This window comes from Trachypithecus francoisi, unplaced genomic scaffold (genome assembly GCF_009764315.1).
Source record: "Trachypithecus francoisi isolate TF-2019V2 unplaced genomic scaffold, Tfra_2.0 Lachesis_group5, whole genome shotgun sequence".
Taxonomy (NCBI): domain Eukaryota; kingdom Metazoa; phylum Chordata; class Mammalia; order Primates; family Cercopithecidae; genus Trachypithecus; species Trachypithecus francoisi.
The window spans coordinates 94,335,567-94,362,232 of record NW_022681470.1 but is presented as its reverse complement, the minus strand read 5'-3'; the positions used below and the strand labels follow the sequence as shown (position 1 = coordinate 94,362,232).

The 26,666-nt window shown below is 54.7% G+C and overlaps 2 protein-coding genes, 3 long non-coding RNA genes and 1 pseudogene across 11 annotated transcripts; 3 read left to right on the top strand and 3 right to left on the bottom strand.

Annotated features, from left to right (window-relative positions):
• Positions 1 to 540: 540 nt before the first annotated feature.
• On the bottom strand, positions 541 to 14,837 carry THBS3 (thrombospondin 3). 6 transcript variants are annotated; one of them, XM_033196243.1, is made up of 23 exons: positions 14,063 to 14,837; positions 12,480 to 12,686; positions 11,029 to 11,285; positions 10,824 to 10,926; positions 9,131 to 9,157; positions 8,841 to 8,923; positions 8,704 to 8,755; positions 8,430 to 8,578; positions 7,870 to 8,010; positions 7,566 to 7,643; positions 7,026 to 7,178; positions 6,703 to 6,813; positions 6,506 to 6,613; positions 5,733 to 5,892; positions 5,277 to 5,395; positions 5,080 to 5,132; positions 3,360 to 3,553; positions 2,992 to 3,170; positions 2,829 to 2,877; positions 2,412 to 2,608; positions 1,991 to 2,163; positions 934 to 1,073; positions 541 to 849 (listed from the first exon to the last, which is right to left on the bottom strand). In XM_033196243.1, exons 1-23 carry the CDS (start codon positions 14,139 to 14,141, stop codon positions 791 to 793), a joined length of 2,871 nt encoding a protein of 956 aa, XP_033052134.1. In that variant the 5' UTR covers positions 14,142 to 14,837; the 3' UTR covers positions 541 to 790. The 6 variants fall into 6 exon arrangements, with proteins under 6 accessions (XP_033052134.1, XP_033052135.1, XP_033052137.1 ...); XM_033196244.1 differs by lacking the exon at positions 9,131 to 9,157 and having other exon boundaries at positions 14,063 to 14,246; XM_033196245.1 differs by lacking the exon at positions 12,480 to 12,686 and having other exon boundaries at positions 543 to 849; positions 14,063 to 14,186.
• LOC117074620 lies at positions 3,112 to 5,848 on the top strand. Its single transcript, XR_004433639.1, has 2 exons — positions 3,112 to 3,569; positions 5,454 to 5,848. It is a non-coding gene; the product is annotated as an uncharacterized LOC117074620 (long non-coding RNA).
• On the top strand, positions 8,576 to 11,462 carry LOC117074621. Its single transcript, XR_004433640.1, has 2 exons — positions 8,576 to 8,889; positions 11,004 to 11,462. It is a non-coding gene; the product is annotated as an uncharacterized LOC117074621 (long non-coding RNA).
• On the top strand, positions 14,837 to 20,112 carry LOC117074617 (metaxin-1). Its single transcript, XM_033196254.1, has 8 exons — positions 14,837 to 15,594; positions 16,606 to 16,675; positions 16,808 to 16,887; positions 18,422 to 18,514; positions 18,679 to 18,861; positions 18,988 to 19,064; positions 19,525 to 19,679; positions 19,772 to 20,112. The coding sequence occupies exons 1-8, from the start codon at positions 15,067 to 15,069 to the stop codon at positions 19,984 to 19,986; spliced, it is 1,401 nt and encodes a 466-aa protein (XP_033052145.1). The 5' UTR covers positions 14,837 to 15,066; the 3' UTR covers positions 19,987 to 20,112.
• Positions 16,936 to 19,881, bottom strand: LOC117074622. The gene is made up of 2 exons (XR_004433641.1): positions 19,752 to 19,881; positions 16,936 to 19,095 (listed from the first exon to the last, which is right to left on the bottom strand). It is a non-coding gene; the product is annotated as an uncharacterized LOC117074622 (long non-coding RNA).
• On the bottom strand, positions 20,113 to 24,675 carry LOC117074619 (annotated as a pseudogene). The gene is made up of 9 exons (XR_004433638.1): positions 24,615 to 24,675; positions 23,882 to 24,015; positions 23,499 to 23,671; positions 23,026 to 23,263; positions 22,377 to 22,428; positions 21,894 to 22,063; positions 21,330 to 21,494; positions 20,844 to 20,960; positions 20,113 to 20,749 (listed from the first exon to the last, which is right to left on the bottom strand). The product of XR_004433638.1 is annotated as a lysosomal acid glucosylceramidase-like (transcript).
• Positions 24,676 to 26,666: the final 1,991 nt, after the last annotated feature.

The following is a 26,666-nucleotide window of genomic DNA, read 5'->3' as shown; positions in this document are numbered from 1 at the left end:
CCCTTACCATTCCCTTTGCCTTCTGGGCGCCAAGTCTCTCTGGCCTCCAAGGTGAACCCAATTCCCAACTCCCCAGCGCGCCCCGGGTTCCCGGGTCGGGCCGGCTTCAGGCGGTGGGGAGCGGGATCCTGGGATCCCGGGCCCCGGGCGGGCGGGAGGGACGGGACGCGGTGCAGTGTTGTTCTTTCCCCCGCCAATATTGCACTCGTCCCGGCCTCCGGCCCCCCCGGCCTCCCCCCTACCCCTAGCGGGGCAGCCCCCGCCCTCCTGGCTCTCCATCCCGGCGGATCTTTGATAGACTGGAGTGTCGCCGCTGCCACCGTGAGTAAGTGGGGCTGGGAGGACTTCGGGCATCCTCCGACAGGCACCCTATCCTTCACTTAACTCCATCCGGCACCTCCCCCACCCGCACCCCCGAATCAGCCAAACTTCCCCTAGATCCCTAACTTCCCCCCTCCCAAGCTTTCTCTTCTACTTCCCGATTCCTTCCACTTCCCCACCCTATCTCGGAAAATTCCTAAAATAAGCAGTTGCACTGGCTTAGAAAACAACCAGAACTTTATGGCAATGTGCTGTCATCTTTCCTGGGGTTAGTGCCTGAGTAATACCCCTTGAAAACTCATCCCCTGAACAGTGGGGCAACCACCCCTCTGGAACTGAACTCCTTTTGGGTGCCAGAGAAGGGTCTGTGGTTGGCTGAGGGGCTGTAGCTTAGACCTCAGGGTCTCCAGGGTGGACCCCAAGGCCAAAGGGTCTAAAATTCTGAATTCTGAATCCGGTGGCCTCCTCCTCACACCCTTCCCTGGAGCAGCTGCCTCCGGAATGGCTCAAAGTCCTCAGGCACTGTGTCTGAAGGGGAAATAAGTCAAGTCAGAGGATGTGGCTCTCCCGCAAGGCATGAAGGATCAGGTTGATCTCAATCAGTCACCTCACCATTGCATCGATACTGGAGATTGGACCAAATGATGTTTTCTTGGGAAAAGCAGAATACACCAAGACGCCCCCCTCGCATGGATGTGTCAATGATCACCCCAGAATCTGCCACAAGCTGGGGTCCTTCATAGAGCTTCACCCTGTCCAGGATTCCAGGATAGGAGTGTCCATTGGTGCTAGGGTGCCAGTGGGCACTCTGCCACCATGCCTGGGGCCCTGCTTTTCCCCAGCCCCCCTTGAGCTCACCAGGCCTGAGAGAGAAGGGAGGGAGGGAAAGGGAGGCAGAATGGAGAGGGAAGGGGGGTGCTTTTCTCAGGCCTGGGGCCCCTAGCTCTTTGTCCAGCTCCTTTTGCATCTCAAAGCACCAGCCGCATTCCAAGCGAGGATTGGGTTGCCATGACGATAAGCACAATGGGCTGGGGGGTGAAGTCACCCGCTTCCCAGGCTCTAGTCTACCCCCTTTTATCCCCTGTCCTGGCACCCCACAGCCCCAGGCACCTTAAAGGGGAACCAACCCAGGTTCCTGGATTCTGGGCTCTTGGCCACGGAAAGTCCAGCCTCTAAGCAGACCCATTTCCCCTCCCTTCCTGTTCATCCCCACCATCTAGGGCTACTTGTTGGAGAGGAATGCAAAGTTGTGAACAAAGTGCTGAACCGAGGCCTGTGAAGTCAGGGCCTTGGTTTTCTCTTCTGTAAATGATGATCCCTTCCAGGTCAGATGATCCTTATCCAGGTTGATAAAACAGATTCCAGGCCATACCAACTAAGGGACCAGATGTGATGTGCCCCTCCACAGATTGGCCTAGGTTTGGAGGCTTCTGGAGAACTGTAAAGGGCATCTAACCCAATGCCCTCATTTTACAGAGGGGAAAATAGGTCATGGAGGAGGAGTGACTTCACCAACATCACTCATAGGTGCTTGTGTCCGTGGTGAGAAGGGAGATGGAGAGAAGTGGCTGCAGTCCCTACCCATGGAGAGGTCACTGGTGAGTCCCATCTAAAGAGGAAGTACAGGCCCGGCCTGAGTCCCACAGGTGGGCTCAGCCCCTCTCCTTACCGAATGTAGCCAACTTGAGGCCGGTGCAGAAGCTGCCAGCGATAGGAGGTCTTGTCCCGCCAGCCCACATTTCGTGGGTCCGTCCACAGTAGTCGTACCTGATCGGGGGTGTGGCCAGTATGCCACAGGGCATTTCGGAGGTGCTCACCTGGGCCAGACACTGATGTCACTGCCTGGGAGACATTGGCAAAGACAGTGGGTCAACTGCAGAACTGGAGTGAGGGGAGACAACAGGTCGGTAAGTGCAGGTGAGAAAGGGAGTCAAGGCGGTCATGAAAATGCCCTGGGGCCCCAGAGAGCTGGCTCCAAGCCAGATGTCTGGGTAAGAGGGTTCCCAGTCAAGCAGTGGGGGAGGCCCTGGGGCTGCAGAGGAGAGCTTTGGGAAAGGGCCCTGGGTTGGGAAATCTGAGCAGTTGGGGACCTTGAGCTGCAGCCCGGGCTGGGCAACCGCCCGAAAGGGTGTAGCCTGCCAGTAGGTCTGCTCCGTCTGCTTCCACATGACTACGTAGAAGCGGCCACTGTCTTGATAACTGAAGAGAAAGCCTGCGTAGTCATCGTCAGTCACTGTGTTCACATGGAAAGTGCCTTCAAAGTCCACACCATTGAAGGCCGTGTATCCTGGGGTGGGGGTGGGATAAAGGTCAGGGGCAGCAAAGCTACTGGTGGCCCATCGTGGGGTGAAGTTGGGAAAGGATGCCTGCTATGTGTGTGGCCAGCTTGTGCCACTGCCTTCTCTCTCATCACTTTGCCCATTCTCCCTGTTGGTTTCCTCCCCTACCCTCTGCCCCTATAGGATTCCACCATTTGGAAGTGATTGAACTGTATATCCCTTACATACCAACTGCCAAGCCAGGGTCACTGTTCATGGTCTGAACGATTTCCATGCCCTGGGGTTGTATAGTAAAGAAAAAGCTGTGATGCAGGTGTACTATCCCTCCCAGGCCCACCCCGCCCCAGCAGCCCTGTCTGATAGCACCTGCCCAGCCCACTGCCCCGAGTACCTGGTTGAGCACAACCCAGTTTGGGTCAATCTGAGCATCACCCTCAGGATCCAGGACGACGGTCTGATAGGCCCGAAAATCCGTAAGCGTTACCTCTGCACTTTCGGGACACACATCCAGGGGGTCGACCACAGCATCATTGTCAAAGTCATCCTCACACACATCACCAACGCCATTGCCTGGGCAGAGTGAGGCTGGGTGCTCAGGAAGGCCCTGGCCACTGCCATTAGGCAACAATACCACCTGTTGGGCCTTGCATTCCTGACTTCTTTCCCCACCTTGCCGTTCCTCACTTCCCAACGGGGCTTGCTGCCTCCAGCTGGGCAAAGGCAACACCAGTCTAACGCGCTCTGGGTCCCCAGGCTTACCATCTGAGTCCTTCTGATTGGGATTGGGTACCAGGCGGCAGTTATCAGGACCAGGAGGCACGTAATCTGGGATGCCATCATTGTCATCATCCCCATCACACTCATCTCCAAGTCCATCGTTGTCTGAGTCCAGCTGGGAGCTATTTGGCAGCTGTGGGCAGTTGTCCTTGGTGTCCTGATGCCCATCCCCATCACTAATCAGAAGAACAGGTACCAAATAAAGGCTTTAAAGGTACTCCTTGTCCTTCCCCTTGCTTCTGCCTGGGAGCCTCTGGAGTCTACTCTCCATATAATCGACCTCTGGCAGTCAGTTCTGTGAGGTGAAGGTCCCGCAGTAGGAACGGAGGGATGACTATAAGAATGACTTCCTGCTCACTAGCGATAGAGAATTAAGGCTAAATCATAGAAGGAATTTAGAATATACTATGGCCCGGGCACAGTAGCTCACGTCTGTAGTCCCGGGACTTTGGGAAGCCAAGGTGGGCAGATCACCTGACGTCAGGAGTTCAAGACCAGCCTGGCCAACACAAGAAAACCCTGTCTCTACTAAAAAACAAATTAGCCGAGCTTGGTAGCACGCACCTGTAATCCCAGCTACTCAGGAGGCTGAGGCAGGGAAATCGCTTGAACCCTGGAGGCGGAGGTTGCAGTGAGCCGATACCACATCACTGCACTCCAGCTTGGGTGGCAGAGTGAGACTCCATCTCAAAAAAAAATAGGAGGCCGGAGGCCGGGCACGGTGCCTCAAGCCTGTAATCCCAGCACTTTGGAAGGCTGAGACGGGCGGATCACGAGGTCAGGAGATCGAGACCATCCTGGCTAACACGGTGAAACCCCGTCTCTACTAAAAAATACAAAAAAAAAAAACTAGCCAGGCGAGGTGGCGGGCGCCTGTAGTCCCAGCTACTCAGAGGCTGAGACAGGAGAATGGCCTAAACCCGGGAGGCAGAGCTTGCAGTGAGCTGAGAACCAGCCACTGCACTCCAGCCCGGGCAACAGAGCGAGACTCCGTCTCAAAAAAAAAAAAAAAAAAAAATAGGAGGCCGGGTGCAGTGGCTCACACCTGTAATCCCAGCACTTTGGGAGGCTGAGGTGGGCGGATCACGAGGTCACGAGATCGAGACCATTCTGGTTAACACGGTGAAACCCCATCTCTACTAAAAACAAAGAATTAGCCAGGTGTGGTGGTGGCCATCTGTAGTCCCAGCTACTCGGGAGGCTGAGGCAGGAGAATGGCGTGAACCCAGGAGGCAGAGCTTGTAGTGAGCCGAGATTGTGCCACTGCACGCCAGTCTGGGCAGCAGAGCGAGACTCCGTCTCAAAAAAAAAAAAAAGGATATACTAGAGGAAAGTAAAAGATCCCCTATAAGAACTTGCATGTTGCCAGGCACAGTGGCTCACACCTGTAATCACAGCACTTTGGGAGGCAGAGGCTGGTGGATCACCTGAGGTCAGGAGTTCGAGACCAGCCTGGCCAATATGGTGAAACCCTGTCTCTACTAAAAATACAAGAATTAGCCAGGCTTGGTAGCACACGCCTGTAATCCCAGCTACTCGGGGAGGTTGAGGAAGGAGAATCACTTGACCCTGGGAAGCAGAGGTTGCAGTGAGCCAAGATTGTGCCACTGTACTCTAGTCTGGGTGACAGAGCACAACTCCATCTCAAAAGCAAAAAACAACAAAAAAAGAAATACCTTGCATCTCTTGATCAAGACCTTACCTATCTTCATTGGTATCACAGACATCCCCCACCAAGTCGCTGTCTGCATCTGTCTGAGAGAGAGGGACCTGTTCTCACCATCTCCTCTTTATAACTCTGAAGAGGGTGATCTGACCACTTCCCATCCAAAGGGCTGGGGCTTCATCCATCAGTACTCTCATCCCTCCCATCCTCCCGTCCTTACCATCCCCCTGTACCTGGGTAGGATTGCTCATTTCAGGACAGCTGTCACAAGCATCTCCCACCCCGTCCTCATCCCTGTCTGTCTGTAGTGGGTTGGGGACTTTAGGGCAATTGTCCAATCCATTGGGGATGCCTAGAAGACATGGGTAGCACAAGGTTGTTACTAGAACATGCCATACTCTCTCTCCTAGGTTGGCGAAAGTCCCGAACTTTGTCTCCCCACCTAGAGGACAACTGGTCAGGAAATCTGCCTGTTTCTTGTCTCACCCTCTAGTCCACACTCTGCCCAACGCTACGCCCTACCTCACATTCCCATTGACATCTGCTGCAGGTAATCTCTCCTCACCCAGGCCAGCGTCCACAAGCCTGCCTCCCCAGTTCACAGAGACTTCCTAGCTTCCTTTCGTCATCCCTACCTGATCCAAATTCTTACAGGTCCCCCAGCCACCCCTTCAGCCCCAGGCCTGCACCATCCCCATCCACGTCGTTGTCACAGGCATCTCCTTCCCCATTGCCATCTGTGTCCTTCTGGTCATTGTTGGGAACGTTGGGGCAATTGTCACAGGCATCACCAAATGAATCTGTATCTGAGTTCTGTTGGTCTTTGTTGGGGAACAGCCGGCAGTTGTCCTGGGCAGAGGGGTGGGAGGGTAAGGGTCAGGTCTCCCCTAAATCACTTGTCATCTTGCACCTACCTTGTCACTGTATCCTTTTCTTTTCTTTTTTTTTTTTTTTGAGACAGAGTCTCGCTCTGTGCAGGCTAGAGTGCAGTGGCCGGATCTCAGCTCACTGCAAGCTCCGCCTCCCGGGTTTACGCCATTCTCCTGCCTCAGCCTCCCGAGTAGCTGGGACTACAGGCGCCCACCACCCCGCCTGGCTAGTTTCTTTTTTTTTTTTTTGTATTTTTTAGTAGAGATGGGGTTTCACCGTGTTAGCCAGGATGGTCTCGATCTCCTGACCTCGTGATCCGCCCGTCTCGGCCTCCCAAAGTGCTGGGATTACAGGCTTGAGCCACCGCGCCCGGCCACACTGTATCCTTTTCTAAGATCACACCCTTGTGATAGACAAACTGCTCAGCACAGTCCCACCCACCCAGCCTCCTTGTCCTGGGCACGAGGTTTTTGCCTCTCTGATTTGGAGTATTCGGCCCTTCCTAGAGAGCTGCCAAATGAGGTAAGAGAGGCACTGAGAGGACAGGAGGAGAGGAGAGGAGCTTCAAGGGGCAGGGCAATCTGGGAGTCACCTCAACATTCTTGATCCCATCCCCATCAGCATCGTCATCACACTGGTCCCCCACACCATCATTATCAGCATCTTCCTGCCCAGAGTTGGGTGTCAAAAGGCAGTTGTCCTAAAGTTCAGGGGAAGAGAATGGATGAGTTCTGGCCTGACCCAGCCTGGGCTCCCCACTACGCCCCCTCACCCGCCTACTCCCTGTACCTGTTTGCAGTGTTTGTTGTTGTCCATGCAGGGCAGTGCTTGGTCTGGATAGCCATCGATGTCTGTGTCAGTCCCACATACGTTCCCATTCCCAGCCCAGCCCACGTTACACTAGGGCAACACAAAGGGTAGGAGCTAGCAGTTTGGTCTGGCTCCCCTCCTCCCTCTATTTTCCCTGCTTCAGGTTCTATTCTCCCCACCAACCAGTTCCTGGGCTCAGGCCCACCTCTCTCCTGTGAAGGCCTGCAACCCAAGCCCTAAACATAGCCCTACCCCTTTCCCCAGACTCTCCCTTTTCCTTCCATGCCTGAAGCCTAGCTCACCTGGCAGGACACTGCACCATTGCGTTCAAAGAGACAGTGAGCATGGATGTGGCAGGGACTATGGGCTGGGCTGTGGCAGGTCCGGGCTGGGAGGCAGCCCTGGCTCTGGTTGCCCAGGAAACCCAGGCGGCAGGGACCACACTTGAAAGAGCCCTAAGAGTGGAGAGGCGGCATCTTAGGAAGGAGGGTGAGCCCACCAGGCACCCAGGACCAGCACTGCCCCACCTGCGGGGTGTGGGCTGGGCACTCGGCTATGCCGGGCACATCAGTATCTCCTTTAGGTTCTCATGACAGCCTTTCAGGGTGGATAACAGCCTTGGTTTTCAGATGAGGAAGCTGAGGCTCAGAAAAGTTAAATAACCTCCCAAAGAGCTAGCAAGAGGCAAACTAGTATTCCAAACCAAGTCCATGTGAACACCTAATCTGTGTAGTATCCTAGGGAGGAGGAAAGGCAGCAGGAAATTTGAAGGTAAGAAGGGGCGAGGGTTGGGGTTTTACCATTCCCACCACCCCAGAATACACTCAGGGTATTCAGCTCACCACAGTGTTGGTGCAGATGGAGTTTGGGTCACAGCCACCATTGTTGCCATCGTTGCATTCATCGATGTCATTGCAGACCTGAAGGGGCAGACTTTGGGTGGAACCAGACCTATGGTGGGTCTCCTCAGATACAGCAGAGGATACTGGTATGGCCTTATCTGTGAACATCAACATTAAGCCCAGACCCAAAGCCGATGCAAAGCCATCCATGTCCCATTCATCACAAGGGTCCCATGTCCAACCCAGAAGCCCCTGGCCTCTACAAGACCAAGATCCCTTGTCCACACACACTACCCAGTCTGACCTGTTTGCTAGCCCGGGCATAGTCAATGCCCACACCAGACACCTGTGTGCCCTTGTACCCTCGAGGACAGGCCTCACAGTGGAAGCCGGGCATGGTGTTGATGCAGCTGGAGCCCGGGAAACAGGGGTCAGCGTGAGCACACTGGGGACCAGATGAGAAGGCAGAGGTCAGGCCACCCTCTGGGAAACTCAGGCCCCTGCCTGTGATCCATGAACCATTGCTCCAGGTCTCCCCTTTGTGCAGCTCTCCCCACACAACCGCCTTGTGCTCCTGCTCCTGGTCCCCACCCCGCTTCCCTCGGGGTTCCCTCTCTCCCTCCCCATGCGCCTGGTTTCCATCTCAAGCCTCCCCTGCAGTTTCCCCAGCTCCTTCCCTGTGTGGCCTTCAGTCTTTGCCCCAGGCCTTCTGTCTCTCCCATCCTGCATTTCTCTTCTTGCCTCTGACCTCTCCTAAACTCCAAATTCCTCTCCTCTGGACCAGCATTTATCCCACCCTCTTGGGCTTCTCCTGACATCCTCACCCCAGTTTTCTGTACCCTTCTGGGCTCCGCCCTCCCCCACCTCATTGATGTCACTGCAGTGGGTGCCGTTGCCCTGCAGGCCAGGGGGGCAGGGCCCACAGCGGTAGCCTGGGTACTCGTACACTTCCATGCAGTCCACGCCTCGGAAGCAGGGATTGGGGCTGCAGTGGGAACGCTGCTCATGGAAGCCTGAGGGGTGGACACAGTCAGAGCTACCCGGTGGTCACTATTTAAGCCACGAGAAGGGAAAGCCAAAGCCATTGGATGGGGAACGTGGCACTGTCATCTGGAGCCTCCCCTGCTCTCCCACTCACCGCACACCTGACACTCCATAATGGTGTTTCGGATCAGGGACATTTCCTTCACCTGGAGAAGGATGGGGAGGAGTCAGCACTTGACATCTGCCATCCCACCCCAGAATCAGTGCCACCCTTCACCGGCCCACCCAAACCTGGTCTCGTATATCATCCCGCAGCTCCACCAGGATCTGGTTGAAGAGGGTGAGTTGGGTGACCAGCGCCTTGGTCTGCTCCCCTGTCAGGACCCAGGGTGTGAGGGGCTCAGTACTGGAGCACCAGTCCTGGGCCCTCCATGGGCAATAAGCCAGCACATGCCACGGCTGCCCACCTCTGCCTTTAAACCTACTACACTCCTGACTGAAGAGGACTTAGTTTCAGGCAGCTGCCAGAGCCTGGGGCCTCCTCCCCCGTCCCTGCTTCCGCTTCAGTGTGGCCTACTCACCTAGAATGGAGTGCAGTGCATTGGTCACTGGAGAGGAGAAGAAAACATAGTCAGAGGGGTGAGGTGAAGTGAAGAGAGGCCTGGCTGGTGAGGAAGGAGGAGGAAGGTGAGGACAGGGACAGGGCTGGAGCCCCAAATAAAGATGGGGTGCTGGATACTGGGAGGGTAGAGCTGGCAGACAAGCAGTGCCAGCTCCTTCCACAGGGCAAAAGGCCCTCTAAGGGAGTTGCTTCACAGGAAGTCAAAACCCAAATCCTCCTGGTTCCTAGGCATGGTAATGGCAGAAGGGATGGACCCAACGCAGGGCCAGGGCCCCAGTACATCCCATTCCCTTCTGTTTTTTTTTTTTTTTTTTTTTTTTTTTGGAGACAGAGTCTTGCTCTGTTGCCCAGGCTAGAATGCAGTGGCGTGATCTCAGCTCACCACAACCTCCACCTCCCGGGTTCAAGTGACTCTCCTGCCTCCGCCTCCCAAGTAACTGGACTACAGGTACCCACTACCATGCCCAGCTAATTTTTTGTATTTCTTAGTAGAGATGATGTTTCACCATGTTGGCCAGGCTGGTCTTGAACTCCTGACCTTGAGTGATCAGCCCACCTCGGCCCCCCAAAGTGCTGGGATTACAGGTGTGAGCCACCACACCCAGCCATCCCATTCCCTTCTTCAAGAGCTCTCCCTCGGCCGGGCGCGGTGGCTCAAGCCTGTAATCCCAGCACTTTGGGAGGCCGAGACGGGTGGATCACGAGGTCAGGAGATCGAGACCATCCTGGTCTACACGGTGAAACCCCGTCTCTACTAAAAAATACAAAAAACTAGCCGGGCGAGGTGGCGGGCGCCTGTAGTCCCAGCTACTCGGGAGGCTGAGGCAGGAGAATGGCGTAAACCCAGGAGGCGGAGCTTGCAGTGAGCCGAGATCGCGCCACTGCACTCCAGCCTGGGCGACAGAGCTAGACTCCGTCTCAAAAAAAAAAAAAAAAAAAAAAAAAAAGAGCTCTCCCTCAAATATCTGGGGAGGTTTTATTTAGCTGAGAGCTTCTGAACATCCCTGTCAGAGAGAGCAGGCAGATGGGCAATGCTCAGAGAAATTGCTGGTGATAGCCGCCAGTGGGAACTATAAAAGACTCGAGACCAGGTCGCGCACAGTGGCTCACGCCTGTAATCCCAGCACTTTGAGAGGCCAAGGTGGGTGGATCACTTGAGATTAGGTGTTCGAGACCAGCCTGGCCAATGTGGTGAAACCCCATCTCTACTAAAAATACAAAAATTAGCCGGGTATGGTGGTGGGCGCCTGTAATCCCAGCTACTTGGGAGGCTGAGGCAGGAGAATCACTTGAACCCAGGAGGTGGAGATTGCAGTGACCCAGATTGCACCACTGCGCTCCAGCCTGGGCAACAGAACAAGACTCCATCTCCAAAAAAAAAAAAAACAAAACAAAATACTCGAGACCAGTATCTCTTGGTCAGCCAAGACCAAGCAACTAACTAATTCCTCTCTTGGATCGCTTTTTTTTCTGGGATGGCTGTATTGGAGATTGTGGAGTCAGGTAAAAGATTTGGAATAACAGGGTTAGAAACCCTAAGAACAGGTGAGCCAAAGGAATGGGTTTTAAGGGAGAGGGAGGTCAAGAAGACAGGAGTCACCAAAGGCCACAGGACCCATGGTCCAATGTCAGCAAACAAGTCTCTGTGTTACCTGCACTGTGGATGGACTCGTCCCCTTGGAATGGACACTCACTCAGGGCTCCTACCCGGGCCATGGACCCACCCAGAATAATTTTCATAGATTCCACAAAGCCCTGGGGGGATAGCAGCAGAGTAAGGTGGGAAGGTCTACTAACCCCTTCCCCAACTGGTGCAAACTCTATTTCCACAGAACTCAGAGCTTCCTCCCGGCTCACCTGCATCCTCAAATATGCCTTCTGTCCAGTCCTAATCTCCAGCCCATCGACCTCTGCTGGAGGAATGGGGGCCAGTGCTGGAAGGCCTGCATGTTGGTCACCCAGTTTGCAGTCCACATAGAGATGTAGAGCAGGGCTGGGTCTGGAGGGACCTCGGAGTCGCAGGAGAACTGTGTGTGTGCGACCATCGGCCAGGCCTGCTTGCTGTAGGTTCACGGCGTGGACTTTGCCATCCTCCCGCTGGTATCGCACCAGTACTGCCCAGGAGGGGAGATCAGTATGGGTGCTATTCCCTTCCCCCTGCCTCCCAGCTGAGCCTTGGATCAACTCTGCTGGATACCACATCTCTAGGGCCCCCATCCCTAATTCTACTATGTAGCTGTCAACACCTTGTATGTAATAGGTACACAATAAATGTTTTTGAAATTGGTTTAGAGGCCAGGCACGGTGACTCACACCTGTAATCCCAGCACTTGAGGAGGCCAAGGTGGGCAGATCACTTGAGGTCAGGAGTTTGAGAACAGCCTGGTCAACATGGTGAAACCCTATTTCTACTAAAAATACGTTAGCCAGGCGTGGTGGTGGGCACCTGTAGTCCCAGCTACTCAGGAGGCTGAGATAGAATCGCTTGAACCCAGGAGGTGGAGGTTGCAGTGAGCTGAGATTGTACCACTGCACTCCAGCCTAGGTAACAAAGCGAGACTCTGTTGGAAAAAATAATTGGTTTAGAGACAAATACTTTCTTAGTATTCATCGGTATCAGATGACTCTGTCCTCTCCTATGGTGACAGCTGGTTCTGTGGCCACTGAACTGTTCCAGGGATCTGAAAGACCTTTCTATATCACCGCTGAGGCACAGAGACATGCCTCACCCTCCCTCCAAGCATCCCCAAGTACAATCTCCCATCCCTACAAATATCAGGACTCAAGCCTCACCCTATTGTTTGGTACATGGCCTCTTTTTTTTTTTTTTTTTTTGAGACGGAGTCTCGCTCTGTCGCCCAGGCTGGAGTGCAGTGGCCGGATCTCAGCTCACTGCAAGCTCCGCCTCCCGGGTTTACGCCATTCTCCTGCCTCAGCCTCCCGAGTAGCTGGGACTACAGGCACCCGCCACTACGCCCGGCTAGTTTTTTGTATTTTTTTTAGTAGAGACGGGGTTTCACTGTGTTAGCCAGGATGGTCTCGATCTCCTGACCTCGTGATCCGCCCGTCTCGGCCTCCCAAAGTGCTGGGATTACAGGCTTGAGCCACTGCGCCCGGCCTGGTACATGGCCTCTTAAAGCACCTTGTAAGCACCCCATACCAGGCACCCCTGATGTCTGGGCACAGCCTGATGGGACCTTGGTCCCCAGTGGAGGCCAAGGAGAATGAGGAAGCACTTGTGAAGTAGGGATGAAGGAGAATGCTTAAAAGAGGTCACCATTGCAGGAAAGGAGATGCCCACCAGTCACCTTTGTTGATCTTGCCTACAACAGAGGCCTCCAGCCATCGCGTGTTGTCTTGGCGAGAATAGAGGCCAAAGAGGACACCACCCTGCTTGGGGGGCAGGCGGAAGGTGGACAAGAGGTAGATGTCCCCAGCAGTGAGCAGGGCTGTCCGGATCTTCTCTGCCACAGCTACCATCTGCCGAGACTCGCCCACAGTCAGCAGGTCAATTACTGGTCAGGCAGGGGTTATCAAGGTTAGAGAATGGGATCAAATGCTAAGGTATGCCCTCCCCTGAGCCCACATCACCCCCTACTCCCATCACCAGGCAGTGTTAGTCCCCTCAAAATTCAACCCTTGGCTGGGCACAGTGGCTTGCACCTGTAATCCCAGCACTTTGGGAGGCTGAGGCGGGTGGATCGCCTAAGGTCAGGAGTTTGAGACCAGCCTGACCAACATGGTGAAACCCCGTCTCTACTAAAAATACAAAAACAACAACAACAAAAACTAGCCGGGCATGGTGGCGGGCGCCTGTAATCCCAGCTACTCAGGAGGCTGAGGCAGGAGACTCGCTTGAACCTGGGAGGCAGAGGTTGCAGTGAGCCAAGATCACGCCACTGCACTCCAGCCTAGGCAACAAGAGTGAAACTCCGTCTCAAAAAAACAAAACAAAACAAAACAAAACCTCAACTCTTGTTGCTCTCAGAAGACAGAGCCGCTGTGCCTTCCTTTCCCCATTATTGCCTATTACCACCTTCTGGGAACCTGCAGGTTTGAGGCGCACTTGGAAACACAGAAACAGCACCCCACACATTTGAGATGCCCCCACCAGGTGGCGCAAAGGAGATGCTGTGCTGATCCCCCTCAGGAGTGGCACCTGGTTCCCACAACGCAGAAACGGGAGGCAGTTTCTCTTTCCACTCCTGGATTTGGCTCGTTCCACACCCTAGTTCCCCTCCTCCCATCCTAGGGGCACAGCACACTCGCTCTGGATAAGAACAGTTGCCCACCGAGGGCTCTGACCCTCCCACCATCTGGGCTATCTCCCATGGGACTGTAGGACCCAGCTCCTCTGCCTCCTGTGTCCTGGCCAATCTGTGGTTTTCCCTCCAGCCAATAAAGAATCTATGCCTGTGTCATCTGCTCCAGCTACCTCTCCCACATCCATTGGCCCATCCCACCACCAGACCTCCGGGAGAGCCCAGGCTTCTTGGTCCCCACCCCCGCCCTGTCCTTGGGCAGCCAGGAGCCCAAAGGGACGAAGCCCAGGGACCTACAGTATGCCCACCTTCAGGCTGCTCTCCCAGACCCTAGGGTGCCTACAGATGCTCAGGAACCACCCCAGCCAGGCAGCCTGAGCATCCAGTTCCTGAGTCCTCTGCCCTGGCCTCATGCCTGACCCTGGCCCGTTCCAACTCCCCCACTACTCTGTGTGCCCACTCCTGTACACCAGGCCATAATTTCACCAACCCTAGGCAGTCTAACGTTTTCCTCTGGCTCAGTTTCTGGACTCTTCCTTTTCCCCTTGCCCACATGCTCTCTGCTACTTGGGTTGAGGGAAAATGGGGAAGACGCACAGAGCGGTCTAAGACGATGGAGACAGGCTTACCCTGCAGATCCTGACTAGCAGATGCGAAAGAGCAAAGGAGGAGAAGAGCCAGGGCCCCCCGAAGTTCCTGCGTCTCCATGCCTTTCAGCCGGCTCACTACCCCTGGCAGGCAGGCAGCTGGGAGGGGAAAAGGCTAGGCGGAGAGAGCAGGAGCCGGGGGGCGGAGGGACAGAGTTGGAGGGGGGGCCAGCAGGCGGGTGAGGGGGGGCTGAAACAAAGAGCTGCCAATCACCCTGGAGGCATCATCAGCTCTGGGAACCAGGGGCACTGGGAAAGAATCCTGGAGGCCTCCCTGCCTTCTACCTCTCCCTAATGATCCTCCCCCAGGTGCCTCCCTCTCCGCAGTCATTACATTGTTGGGGGTCTCCGCACACAGCACTACCGAATGCTACTGTTTTCTGGAAGCCACGATTGTGGGAGGCAAGCACCCCTGGCAGGGGCAGTCCTAGACAGTGGGCATTATTCCACAGCTGGCAGGAAAGGATGCCAAGGGAGTGGCCGAAACTAGCTTGCTATAGTGCCCAGGGATGCCCACATGGTATGAAGTTAGATGTTCTGGCGGAGCAAGTGCTCTTTATTAGGGTGAGGGTCCCCTGATACGTGCCTGTTTCTCCATTTTCCCTCATTCCTAGGAAAGCTTGGGAGTCTGGAAGCGTCTGACGGAAACTGAAGGGAGAATCTAAAGCAGTGGTGAGGTTGGACTGAAGAAACCAGGAAAGAGGAAAGGGACACCAGGGACAGGCGTAGAAGACCAGGGGGACAGGCGAGGAGCCAAGGACCAGACTGTGGAACACTGTGGGTACTAGCGAATGGGCCGTGACCCAGATGAAGCAGAGGGGCGCCTGAGTTCCCGTTACCTAAGCAACAGCCTGCGAGCCGCTCTTCCCCTCCCCCACCCAAGCCCCAGCCCGGCCTTGCCTCCGGCCGCCGCCACCGCCCCTGTTTTGTTTCCATGGCGACAGGAGGCGCAGGGCCCGCTCCAAACATAACGCGCTGTGGAAAACATGCTGCTCGGGGGACCCCCCCGCAGTCCCCGCTCAGGGACGAGCCCCAAGGGGCCCCGGAGCAGTACAAGCCACGTGCAGTTTGGCAAGAGCCCTCAGACCTGGCCCAGGCGCACAAGACCCCGCTCTCCTAAGCCTGCTGCGCCTTCAGGGGCTCGGGGCTTCACTCAGCCGAGGCGCCGTGACTCGCTGAGGCGCGCCGGGCCGACAGCGCTGTCCCGCTACGGGGGCCACCTCTGGATGGGCCGGCGGCCGCCCTCCCCGGAGGCCCGCGGCCCAGTCCCCCGCAGTTCAGCAGCCAGTCGGACCAGAAGAAGCCTCGCCTCCCCGGGGACCTCCCCCGGCCCCATGACCGCAACTACCGGAGGGGCGGTGGTAGGGGGCGGGTCCGTGCTGGGCAGGGCAGGAGCACACAAGGAAGTGTTTCCGGGACAGAGGGCGGGCAAGATGGCGGCGCCCATGGAGCTGTTCTGCTGGTCAGGGGGCTGGGGGCTGCCCTCAGTGGACCTGGACAGCCTTGCCGTGCTGGTGAGGGGTGGCGCTGGCGCACTCTGTTGTGCCCTGATGACTGGGGAGGGGGCCGAACTAGCCGGGCGTCCAAACTTTGCCAGGGCTACTCAGCACGGGCGCAGTGGGGGAAACTGAGGCAGTCAAAGAGTGTACGTGGCCGATATGGGCTCAATGCCCTATGCTGTAGATTTCTAGGCTTAATGCAGCAATGAAAAGAAGCCTGGTTGGGAGTTCAGGTGATGGGTTCTAGTCCTTGCTCATCCACTCACTGGCTGTGTGACCTTGCGGAGATCTTTCTCTTTGGGCGTTTTTTCTCCATTCGCAGGTTTACGAGGCAGGACTCTCTCAGGGACCCACTCTAGCTTGGAATTCCTGCCTTCTCCTCAGCCCCCTTTTCCTCTTCCTCCTCACTTAACAGCATTTACTGAGCCTATTGTTTGTTGGACCAAACGACTCACAGCCAGGCTTTGTAGAAAGAGCTTAGCAATCAGACAGACTCGTTTGCTTGATTTATTCATTGACTCCTTGCTTTAAAGAGCATCTATTAGATTTCTTCCAAATATTAAATATTGCCATGCAAAGATGAATAAAATATGTTCCCTCCGTTTAAGTTTACAGAAAGGCAGATAGGTAAGCAAATAAATATAATAAAATATTCACGTATAAGTAAAATAGGAACAGATCATAGATACTGCCAAAGAGAAGGGCATGGTCAGTGCTTCCAAGAAGAGGGATACTAGTTAGGAAAAGCTTCTGAGGATAGATGTCCACCAGGTAGATGGAAAGGGAGGAGAAAGAGGAAAGGATTTTCCTGGCTGACCTGTAATCACGGACATGTCTGTAATCTCTCTGAGCCCTGTATTGCCCATTTGCAAATAGAAATGGTAATGACTCCCCCTTTTATTTCAAGACTAAGATACTAAGTACAGGGAATGGCACATAAGGTATTCAATAAATGTTATTTCTCTTCTTGATACTGCTGTGGGGGCCATGGCCCTGCCTTTCTGACGTCTGCTTCCTTCCCTGCAGACCTATGCCAGATTTACTGGTGCTCCACTGAAGGTACACAAGATCAGCAACCCCTGGCGGAGCCCTTCAGGTACCGTCCCTTGGGGGTAAGGAAGGGTATGTACAAGGGGAGAAGCAGGAGATAGGGAGGAATGTGTTGCAACTATGTATGACTAGGCAGCTAAGGGTCTGGTTGGTAGGTGTACTTCTCTCTCAATATCAGGAACTCTGCCTGCCCTTCGGACCAGTCATGGAGAGGTCATCTCTGTTCCACACAAGATCATCACCCACCTTCGAAAAGAGGTAGGTGATTTGGATAGAGGGGGCTGCCAGTAAGAGAAGTTCAGTCAATTCTGTACAATACACATTTATTGAGCACCAGATATATGCCATGCTAGATGTAGGTGACTCAGAGCATCAAGGAGCAATAGTCTGCTGGTGGAGACACACACAGTGTCACTGTGATGTATTAAAGCAGTCGGCAAGAGATGAAGCTCAGGGCACTGTGGGGATATCCAGAGGCACAGTACCTTCTGCCTGTCAGGCAGGGAGGGAGAGGAGCACAGGCTGAAGGAGAGTAGAAGACAGCAGTTGGCCTCTGATGGTGGCACTGGAGAGAGATTTCTAAGGGCCACTTCCCTGTTTCCAGGGACTAGGTTGGGCTAGATATGGGGCTCAGGATGGACAAGACTTACAGCTAGGTTGGAGAAGATGAAAGAGCATTACTAGAGGAGTGGGGAGGCCTAGGCTCTGCTCTTTACTCTGCCATCGACTGTGTGATCTTGGGCAGGCCACGTAACCTCTCAGGGCTGGCACTCCCTTATTTGTAAAACTAGAGGGCTGGGCCAGCATGTTTTCCAAGGGTTCTTCTAGCATTGATGGTCAGGTTCCAAGAGGGAACACAGTGTCAGAAGTGGGACGCTCTTCCTCATTTCTAATTTCCCAAAAGTTAAGGTCCTGGGGAATTATTGAGCAGCCTGAAAAGAGAGGATCCAGATAAAAGACAAGGTTCCTGGCAGGGCCAGGGCCACTGCCCTGATTCCTTAGGTGTGAACAGAGCTTTTCCAGTTTCCAAAGTATTCTAAATTATTTCCTAACACAGGGGCATTGAGAGAAAGAGATTCTTACCCCCATTCCACACGGGAGAAACTGAGGCTCAGGGAGATTTAAGGATCATGCTCAAGAGGTTATCTGGGGACAAAGTTTACTCAGGATGTGGAGGGGAATGCTGAGGAGCAGGGACTGGAGCCTGGGAAGGTAGGGCAGGCTGAGACCTGGGGGTATGGGTGGAATGTGTATGTGGTAGTGGTGTCTGGGCCATGGAATGAAGTGGAATAAATAGCCAAGAGCTGGGCACTGAGGGAACCAGCTGGGGGGCCCTGGGCGTGGGTTCCCTGGATCCAGGGAGTGTGAGGATGGCTTTCCCTGGTTCCTGAGGCATGGACCAAGTCCCAGCCTGCATCTGAGCTCCGCTGTGCTAGCTTTGTGGTGTCTGGGTCGGGGAAGTTACCGTTAGAAAGCTGCCGTCAGCAGGCGTCCTTCCAGCTTTCCATGGAAATTCTGGGAGCTGCTCCTAGTTTGCGGCCCAGCCTTCCCTCCTTCCCCGCATTGGGCGCTGGACCTTGACGGCCAGCAGGCTCCAAGACCCAGGCTTTTTGCCAACAGCAACAGCCTACTGGCTGGGCCCAGGCAAGGGAGCCTTGGCAGGAAAAGTTCCTTGCTCTACCTCCACTACACTCAGAGGCCAGTGAGGGGGGTACCAGACAGGACTCCTTCCTCCTTGGTGAAGTGCCCCTGCAGCCCCCCAGTGTCCACGCCATGGATATTTTCTCCACAGAAGTACAATGCTGATTATGATCTGTCAGCTCGGCAAGGGGCAGACACCCTGGCCTTCATGTCTCTCCTGGAGGAGAAGTTGCTCCCGGTGCTGGTGAGTGTGCCCAGACCTCCCAGCACCCATGGTTAGCAGGGGAGGGGTTGGGCACACATAGACCCACCCAGAGACTCAGGACAGCATGGGGTCAGAAGCCCACCTTGAATCAGACAGGTGCACTGGCTCAGACCTGCCTGTTTCTTCCTGCCTACCCAATCCAGGTACATACTTTCTGGATAGACACCAAGAACTATGTGGAAGTGACCCGGAAGTGGTATGCAGAGGCTATGCCCTTTCCCCTCAACTTCTTCCTGCCTGGCCGTATGCAGCGGCAGTACATGGAACGGCTAGAGCTGCTGAGTGGGGAGCACATGCCTGAGGATGAGGAAGAGCTGGAGAAGGAGGTAGCTCTGAGACCTGGGGCTGTTGTATGAGATGAGCCCCAAGGATGCTGGCCAGGAATGGGAGTGCTTAGGTGGGGAGGTGGAACTGTTCCCACAGCTGCAAGCCTACCTGTGTCATCCCTACAGCTGTACCGAGAGGCTCGGGAGTGTCTGACCCTGCTCTCTCAGCGCCTGGGCTCTCAAAAGTTCTTCTTTGGAGATGCGTGAGTCTGACTCCAAGAGGGTAATGGGTGGCTTGGAAGAAGATACAGGTTCAGATGGAGCAGCTGGGGCTGGGGCTGGGGTGGGCTCAGGCTCTGGACAGGAGGTCCTTGGGACAGATACTGGCCCTGCTGACAGTGGGGCTGTGTGTGGGGCCAGAGCCTTCTCAGAGGTACAAAAGGGTAAGGTGGGAGGGCAGCCAGGCACAGGAGGGGCCTGAAGAGCTGTGGGGCACTGAATGTGCCCTTTATGCAGCCCTGGGATAGAGCCCTATTCAGGGCCAGGCTGGCGCCACCTGGGGATCTCTCCCAATACCAGGTCTAGAACTGTGTGTCCTGTCCTTCCCTGATGGCCGCCTGCTGCCCAGAGCCCACCTCAAGGGCTGACTCTTCCTCCAGCTCCATCTTTACCCCTTCTGTCCCAGTGCTTCTCCTCCATCCCACCCTTCTCTCTCTGCTCCAGCCCTGCCTCCTTGGACGCCTTCGTCTTTAGCTACTTGGCCCTGCTGCTGCAGGCAAAGCTGCCCAGTGGGAAGCTGCAGGCCCACCTGCGGGGGCTGCACAACCTCTGTGCCTACTGTACCCACATCCTCAGTCTCTACTTCCCCTGGGATGGAGGTAAGGGGCAGATGGGAGGAGCAGCCCTGGGGAGAGTGGGCAGGGATCTGAGAACTAGTTCCCCTAACTCACCTTCCTTCCTTGACCCTCAGCTGAGGTACCACCGCCACGCCAGACACCAGCAGGCCCAGAGACTGAGGAGGAGCCATACCCGCGCCGGAACCAGATCTTATCTGTGCTGGCAGGACTGGCAGCCATGGTGGGCTACGCCTTGCTCAGCGGCATTGTCTCCATCCAGCGGGCAACGCCTGCTGGGGCCCCAGGCACCCGGGCCCTGGGCATGGCTGAGGAGGATGAAGAGGAATGATTTGTCCTCACGCTCCCAGGACTGGTTTTTCTACTCTCATGCATTCCAGAGGCCCCCGTGCCTCCTCTTTGCTGGTACAGCCGGACACGGGGTGCTGCCCCGCAGAATAAAGCCACTCACACCGACTGGGCTCAAACATTTTCTCCTTTAAGAGCTGCCATTTTTCCTGGCTAGTCCCACAGGAACCATCTGGGTGCCTGGGCACACCTGCTGCTGCTTTAAGGCTTCCGCCCTGATGCTGACACTGCTGCTCCACGGGCCCAGTTCTGCATCTCCAGGAAAGACAAACAGTCTCCAGTTTTGGGCCCAGCTTTCCTAGTCTCTTTTTTTCCTTACCCTCACCCTTCATCTTGTGTTTGTACAACAGTGAGCTCACCCTAGGCCTGGGCCCAGGCCCAGTTTCCAAAGCAAGCAGCACACAGTGCACGTTCACATAAGCATGGTGGCTGGGGGAACACTGGGGCTTACTGATCTTTATCTAGGGGCCTCCAGCCCCTGGCACCACCTAGAGGGGAAAGTGAATCACCCAAACCACTGCCCTTGGGCTTATGTCACTGTAAGCTCACCCTGGCCCTGCTGTGCCCTCTTTAGCCACAGACAGCGTGTGAGCTGACTCAGTCCCTTTAATGCCCAGGCTGAGCTTGAGTATCCACTCCATCACTGGCGACGCCACAGGTAGGTGTGAATGGAGTAGCCAGGTGAGATCGTCTCCAGGAAGCCCACGGCAGGATCCTTGATGGTAAGAGGCACATCCTTAGAGGAGCTAGGGAGTGGGGAGGAGAAGCTAAGAGTGTGATCCTGCCAAGGCCCCCGACCCTGTCTTCAGCCCACTTCCCAGACCTCACTATTGCCCTCACCGGTTTAGGACGACCACAACAGCAGAGCCATCAGGATGCATCAGTGCCACTTTGTCCAGGTCGTTCTTCTGACTGGCAACCAGCCCCACTCTCTGGGAGCCCTCAGGAATGAACTTGCTGAATGTGGGAACAGATGGTCAGAGTCCCTCGGGGTACCGCCCATGAAACCCTCATCTAAGAAGTCACCCACCCATATACCCACCCCATAACTCCTGCAGAAGCTGTGCCCTGGGTCTCTAGACCTGGAGCCATGCTGCTGGGCACTGACTCTGCTTTTCTACATCGCAGTCCAGCCTCAGGCATTGGGGTTGTCTGTTGCTACCTAGTCACTTCCTGCCTCCATGGTGCAAAAGGGGATGGGTGTGCCCCTCCCGAGGTTCCACTCTAAACACCTTCCTGCTCCCTCATGGTGTAGAGTGATGTAAGCCATCTGATGTAGGAGATGATAAGCCTGGTATGGAATGGGGGTGCCCGCCCTCCACTCACCTGAAGTGACCAAGGTGATAGAACATGGGCTGTTTGTAAAACGTGTCCTTGGTGATGTCTACAATGATGGAACTATCAACAAAGTTATGTACCCAATTGGGTCCTCCTTCGGGGTTCAGGGCAAGGTTCCAGTCAGTCCAGCCGACCACATGGTACAGGAGGTTTTAGGGTAAGGACAAAGGCAAAGAGACAAAGGCTTAACACTGGGGGTCCCCAGAGACTGTAGGTAAAGGTCACATGAGGGAGAAGTGGCTGTGGGTAGCTCAGCCCTGTGAGGGGCACATTCCTTAGCTGCTAAGGAGTAGGGGGTATGAAGATTGAGGCATCTCAAGGGGAGCTGAGAAGTCTGAGGCAGGTGCAAGTGCCTTAGTAGTTGCAAAAGGGGCAATGACGTGTGCAGACCTGTGAAGGAAAGGCAAGACAGGGAATCATGGTTCCCCAGAATTGCCCAAAAGGGGCAGGCTAGCCGGGGGAAGCTGGACAGGAAAGGTCTGTCAGTCTTTGGTGAGACTACTACGGGGTCTGAGGTGTGCTTTGCAGGAAGGCAGACTGGGGTGGCTTACCGTGATGATGCTGTGGCTGTACTGCATCCCTTGATCCCAGGAGCCTAGCCACACACTGTTCCCAGAACTTGGAGCCCAGACTGGCCTCTGAAGCAAAGAGCATGGTGTTGGGGAACAGGCGGTGTGTCTCCCCTAGGGTGGCTTTGGCTGGAGCCAGAAAGTCTAGGTACCGGCCGGGCGCGGTGGCTCAAGCCTGTAATCCCAGCACTTTGGGAGGCCGAGACGGGCGGATCACGAGGTCAGGAGATCGAGACCATCCTGGCTAATACGGTGAAACCCCGTCTCTACTTAAAAATACAAAAAACTAGCCGGGCGACGAGGCGGGCGCCTGTAGTCCCAGCTACTCGGGAGGCTGAGGCAGGAGAATGGCGTAAACCCGGGAGGCGGAGCTTGCAGTGAGCTGAGATCCGGCCACTGCACTCCAGCCTGGGTGGCAGAGCAAGACTCCGTCTCAAAAAAAAAAAAAAAAGAAAGTCTAGGTACCAATGTACAGCAATGCCATGAACATACTTAGCTGCCTCTGGGTCTGTCAGTACCTGCAAAGGAAAAGCAAGTGACCTTGGACCTTGCACACAGGCTTCTGGAACTTCTATTTCCTCTTGTAGGAATCCTGAAGATGGGTGGTGGGAAGAATGCAACTAGAGAAGTTTTGGGAGGGATTTTTTGTTTTTGTTTTTGAGACAGGGTCTCACTCTGTCACATAGGCTGGAGTACAGTGGCACAACCACAGCTCACTGCAGCCTCAAATTTTATAATCAATTAAACCTCCCACCTTAGCCTCCAGAATAGTTGGGACTATAGGCGTGCCACCATCACACTCGGCTAACTTTTCTATTTTATTTTTATAGGGATGGGGTTTCACCATGTTTCCCAGGCTCATCTTGAACTCCTTAGGTCCACGTGATCCCCCCATCTTGGGTTCCCAAAGAGCTGGGATTATAAGCATGAGCTACCACCCCAAGCCTAGAGAGGTTTAAAGTGACAACTGTGGGATCCATGGCGCCCTGGAGGTCCAGGGGAATGGTGCTCTAGGAATCCACAGTTGGGTAGAGAAATTGCTCTAAGTTTGGGAGCCAGTCATTTGGAGGCTAGATTTGAAGGTCACTGGAGCACCATGCAGGTCTGGGCCTTACCACCTTTGCCCAGTGGGGCAGCAGCAAGCGTTGGTCATCCAGCATGAGCAGGCGGACATTGTGGTGAGTACTGTTGGCGAGGGTAGGACCTAGGTCACGGGCAATGAAGTCTCGCTGATGTTCAGGGGTGAAGCCCAGGCACTGGAAGGGGTATCCACTCAGTAGCCCAGCAGAAGGCTCATTTTCAGCTGTCACTGCCCAGAACTGTAACTTGTGCTCGGCATAGGCATCCAGGAACCTGGCAAGAGAAAGGTCATAAATGATCCGGCCAAGAAAGTGGGCCAGACTGAGAGAACAGGAAGCCTGATGGAGTGGGCAAGACTGACGGGTCCAAGTCTGAAAGGCCCAGAAGGTAGAAAGGTGAGCTGAGGAGAGGCAGATCTGGAAGTGGAACCAGGTTGAGGGTTGGGACAGAGATCAGCGTGGCCAAAGGGGAGGCCAGTCCTGATCCCACAGCCTTGCTGATCCCTTACTTCACAAAGTATCTGGCCCAGGTCTGGTGGTAGATGTCTCCGGGCTGTCCCTTGAGTGACCCCTTCCCATTCACCGCTCCATTGGTCTTGAGCCTAGTGGGTGATGTCCGGGGGCTGGCAAGGAGTAAAATGGGATGCTGGGCCAACTACAGGGCTCGGTGAATCAGGGGTATCTAAAGACAAAGGTAGTGAAGAGAGAAGCACCTAGAGTTGGAACACATACTAGCCCAACCAGTGCATCCGGTTCAGCCATCAGCCCCCACCCTCCCACCCCGGGGACAAAATAGCAGGGGACAAAACGTCTCTACAAGCAGACCTACCCTACAGCTTCTCAACCCCCAGACATCAGGGCCATCAGAGCCTGAAAAAGCTAGAATGCCTACCTTGAGCTTGGTATCTTCCTCGGGGAGGCTGAAGTTGTGCAACTGGAAATCATCAGGGGTGTCCGCATAGGTGTAGGTGCGGATGGAGAAGTCACAGCTGGCCATGGGTACGTGGATGATGTTATATCCGATTCCTACAGAAAAGGATGATCAAGATATGGTAGTCTGAGTCAATAGGAGAGTATGGGACTCTACTTATCACTTGTCAGTCCTAATAGTGTCTGAGTCAGGGCCAAAGGGAACTTGGGCTCCTGGGTTCGAACCTGTGGAGGCTGGCACCTGGGTGAAATACAGGCCTTTCTGAGCCTGAGTCCATAATAGTTAGCAGATGATAGGCGGGGAAATCTTATTTCAGAGGGCATTAAAACGGGAACCAAATGTCAGGGATGGGCAGAAGTCAGGATCCAAAGAAAGGGCAAAGAAAAGTGTCAAAGGCACTGTCATCTTGTCCCTTCCTCCTCATCTTCTTCAGGGAAGTACGATTTAAGTAGCAAATTTTGGGCAGGGGTGACAGGGCAAGGATGTTGAGGGCAGCTGCATCTGTCATGGCCCCTCCAAATCCCTTCACTTTCTGGGACTTCTGTTCTGGCTGCAGGGTCAGTAGCAGGCCAGAGGACATCCATAGGGAATAAGGGTCTCAGTGCCCAGAGGAGAAACTCCTTGATGATCACTGACACCGTTTACCTCTAAGAGGACCCAGCCTGGCCTGGGGGGTGAAGGGTGTAATGGTTACCTGTGCCCGTGCGATTGGCCTGGATGGTCCCCGTACTCAGCTCCATCCAACGCCCACTGCTTCTGCTCTCATAGCAGCTGAAGGTACCGAGGGCAGGAAAGGTCGGGGGTCAAGAGAGTCACAGTATGTGGCATTGCAGACACAGACCACCAAGTTGTAACTGAAGCTTTTAGGGATGCAGGGGCACCACCTGGGAGGGAGGGAGCACAAGCAGAGGTGAGGTCTGATGAGGATGTGGAGAACGGACACAGCTGCTCGGAGAGACAAGACGATTTCAAAACTCCTCACCCCAAAGTTGGTCTCAGTCACTCAAAAGGATTTATTGAGCACCTATTAAAAGTCTACCACCAGAGTACTGGAAGGCTACCAAAGGACTACGAGGCAGAAGGGAGCCTCTGTGCTACCTCGCCACTGCCTTGACTCACTTACCTGATGCCCAAGACACTGCCTGAAGTAGAAGCAATCCTGTGAGGCTGGCGGCCATGATGCTTACCCTACCCGAAGGCTTGGGACATTCCTGAGGACAGAATGAGGAGTGGCTGAAAAGCAAGCCCCTCTCCCGCCTCAACTACTCTCCTGGGCAGGGTTCAGCTGCCTTTGGGTGCCCATGGCCTAGTCTCCCACATTCATTAGGACAAGGCCCACAGACACGCTTCTGATGACAACTCTCTGCCCATCCCAAATCAGGACGCTCCCCACCACTCTTCCACCCATTTCAACTTCGACCCCTCCCTCCACCTGTGCCTTGCTCAAAGAGCCATGATGGCCCTGGATTCAAAGAGAGTCTGTCATTCATTGAATTCCAGTGCCAGGATTCCAGAAGCACTGTGACAGTGCTGATTGGGAGCTCTCTCTTACCTCTCCGGAAAACTCCATCACCTTAGGGTCATTGGATGAGGAGAAGACCGCAGGGGTTCCAGAGTCTCTGAAGGATAGAGGATCCACTAAACAAAAACAAGGATGCAGGTACCTGCCATAGCTACAGGCACTAGGTTAGTCCTGCAGGTAATTCTGGCTTCCCAGTGTGGATGGGTCATGTGATGACTGAGAGAGTCACATGACACAGGAAGTGAGGGAATTGCAGGCATATTTCTAAAGGGCAATTGGCTTCCTCTGAGTTGTTACAGATTATACACCCTTTAAAATTCTGGAGGGTGGCCAGGTGCAGTGGTTCAAGCCTGTAATCCCAGCACTTTGGGAGGCCGAGACGGGCGGATCACGAGGTCAGGAGATCGAGACCATCCTGGCTAACACGGTGAAACCCCGTCTCTACTAAAAAATACGAAAAATTAACCGGGCAAGGTCACAGGCGCCTGTAGTCGCAGCTACTCGGGAGGCTGAGGCAGGAGAATGGCGTAAACCCGGGAGGCGGAGCTTGCAGTGAGCTGAGATCCGGCGGCTGCACTCCAGCCTGGGCAACGGAGTGAGACTCCGTCTCAAAAAAAAAAAATTCGAAGGTATGTGTGAATGACAACTTTAGGAAGAGCCTAGAACACAGAAGACAGATTTGGATGGAGAATGGGGTAAAGGTTCCTAAATTCCAGAGGATGGGAACCCCAGCAGGCACACTGCTTTTTTGATAAAAATTTCAAAATGAGACAAATAAAGCTGATACTAAAAAACAAAAACAAACAAATAAAACAAAACAAAACCTTCACTACACAAAATGCTAAGGCTATCGTGATGTTTAAGACACAGTCTTAGGCCGGGCGCGGTGGCTCACGCCTGTAATCCCAGCACTTTGGGAGGCCGAGGCGGGCGGATCACAAGGTCAGGAGATTGAGACCATCCTGGCTAACACAGTGAAACCCTGTCTCTACTAAAAATACAAAAAATTAGCCGGGCGCGGTGGCGGGCGCCTGTAGTCCCAGCTGCTGGAGAGGCTGAGGCAGGAGAATGGCGTGAACCCGGGAGGTGGAGCTTGCAGTGAGCGGAGACCGCGCCACAGCACTCCCGCTTGGGCGACAGAGCGAGACTCCGTCTCAAAAAAATAAACAAAAGACACAGTCTTTGCCCTGTAGAGGCGTATGAGGTATGGAAATCAGGCACGTA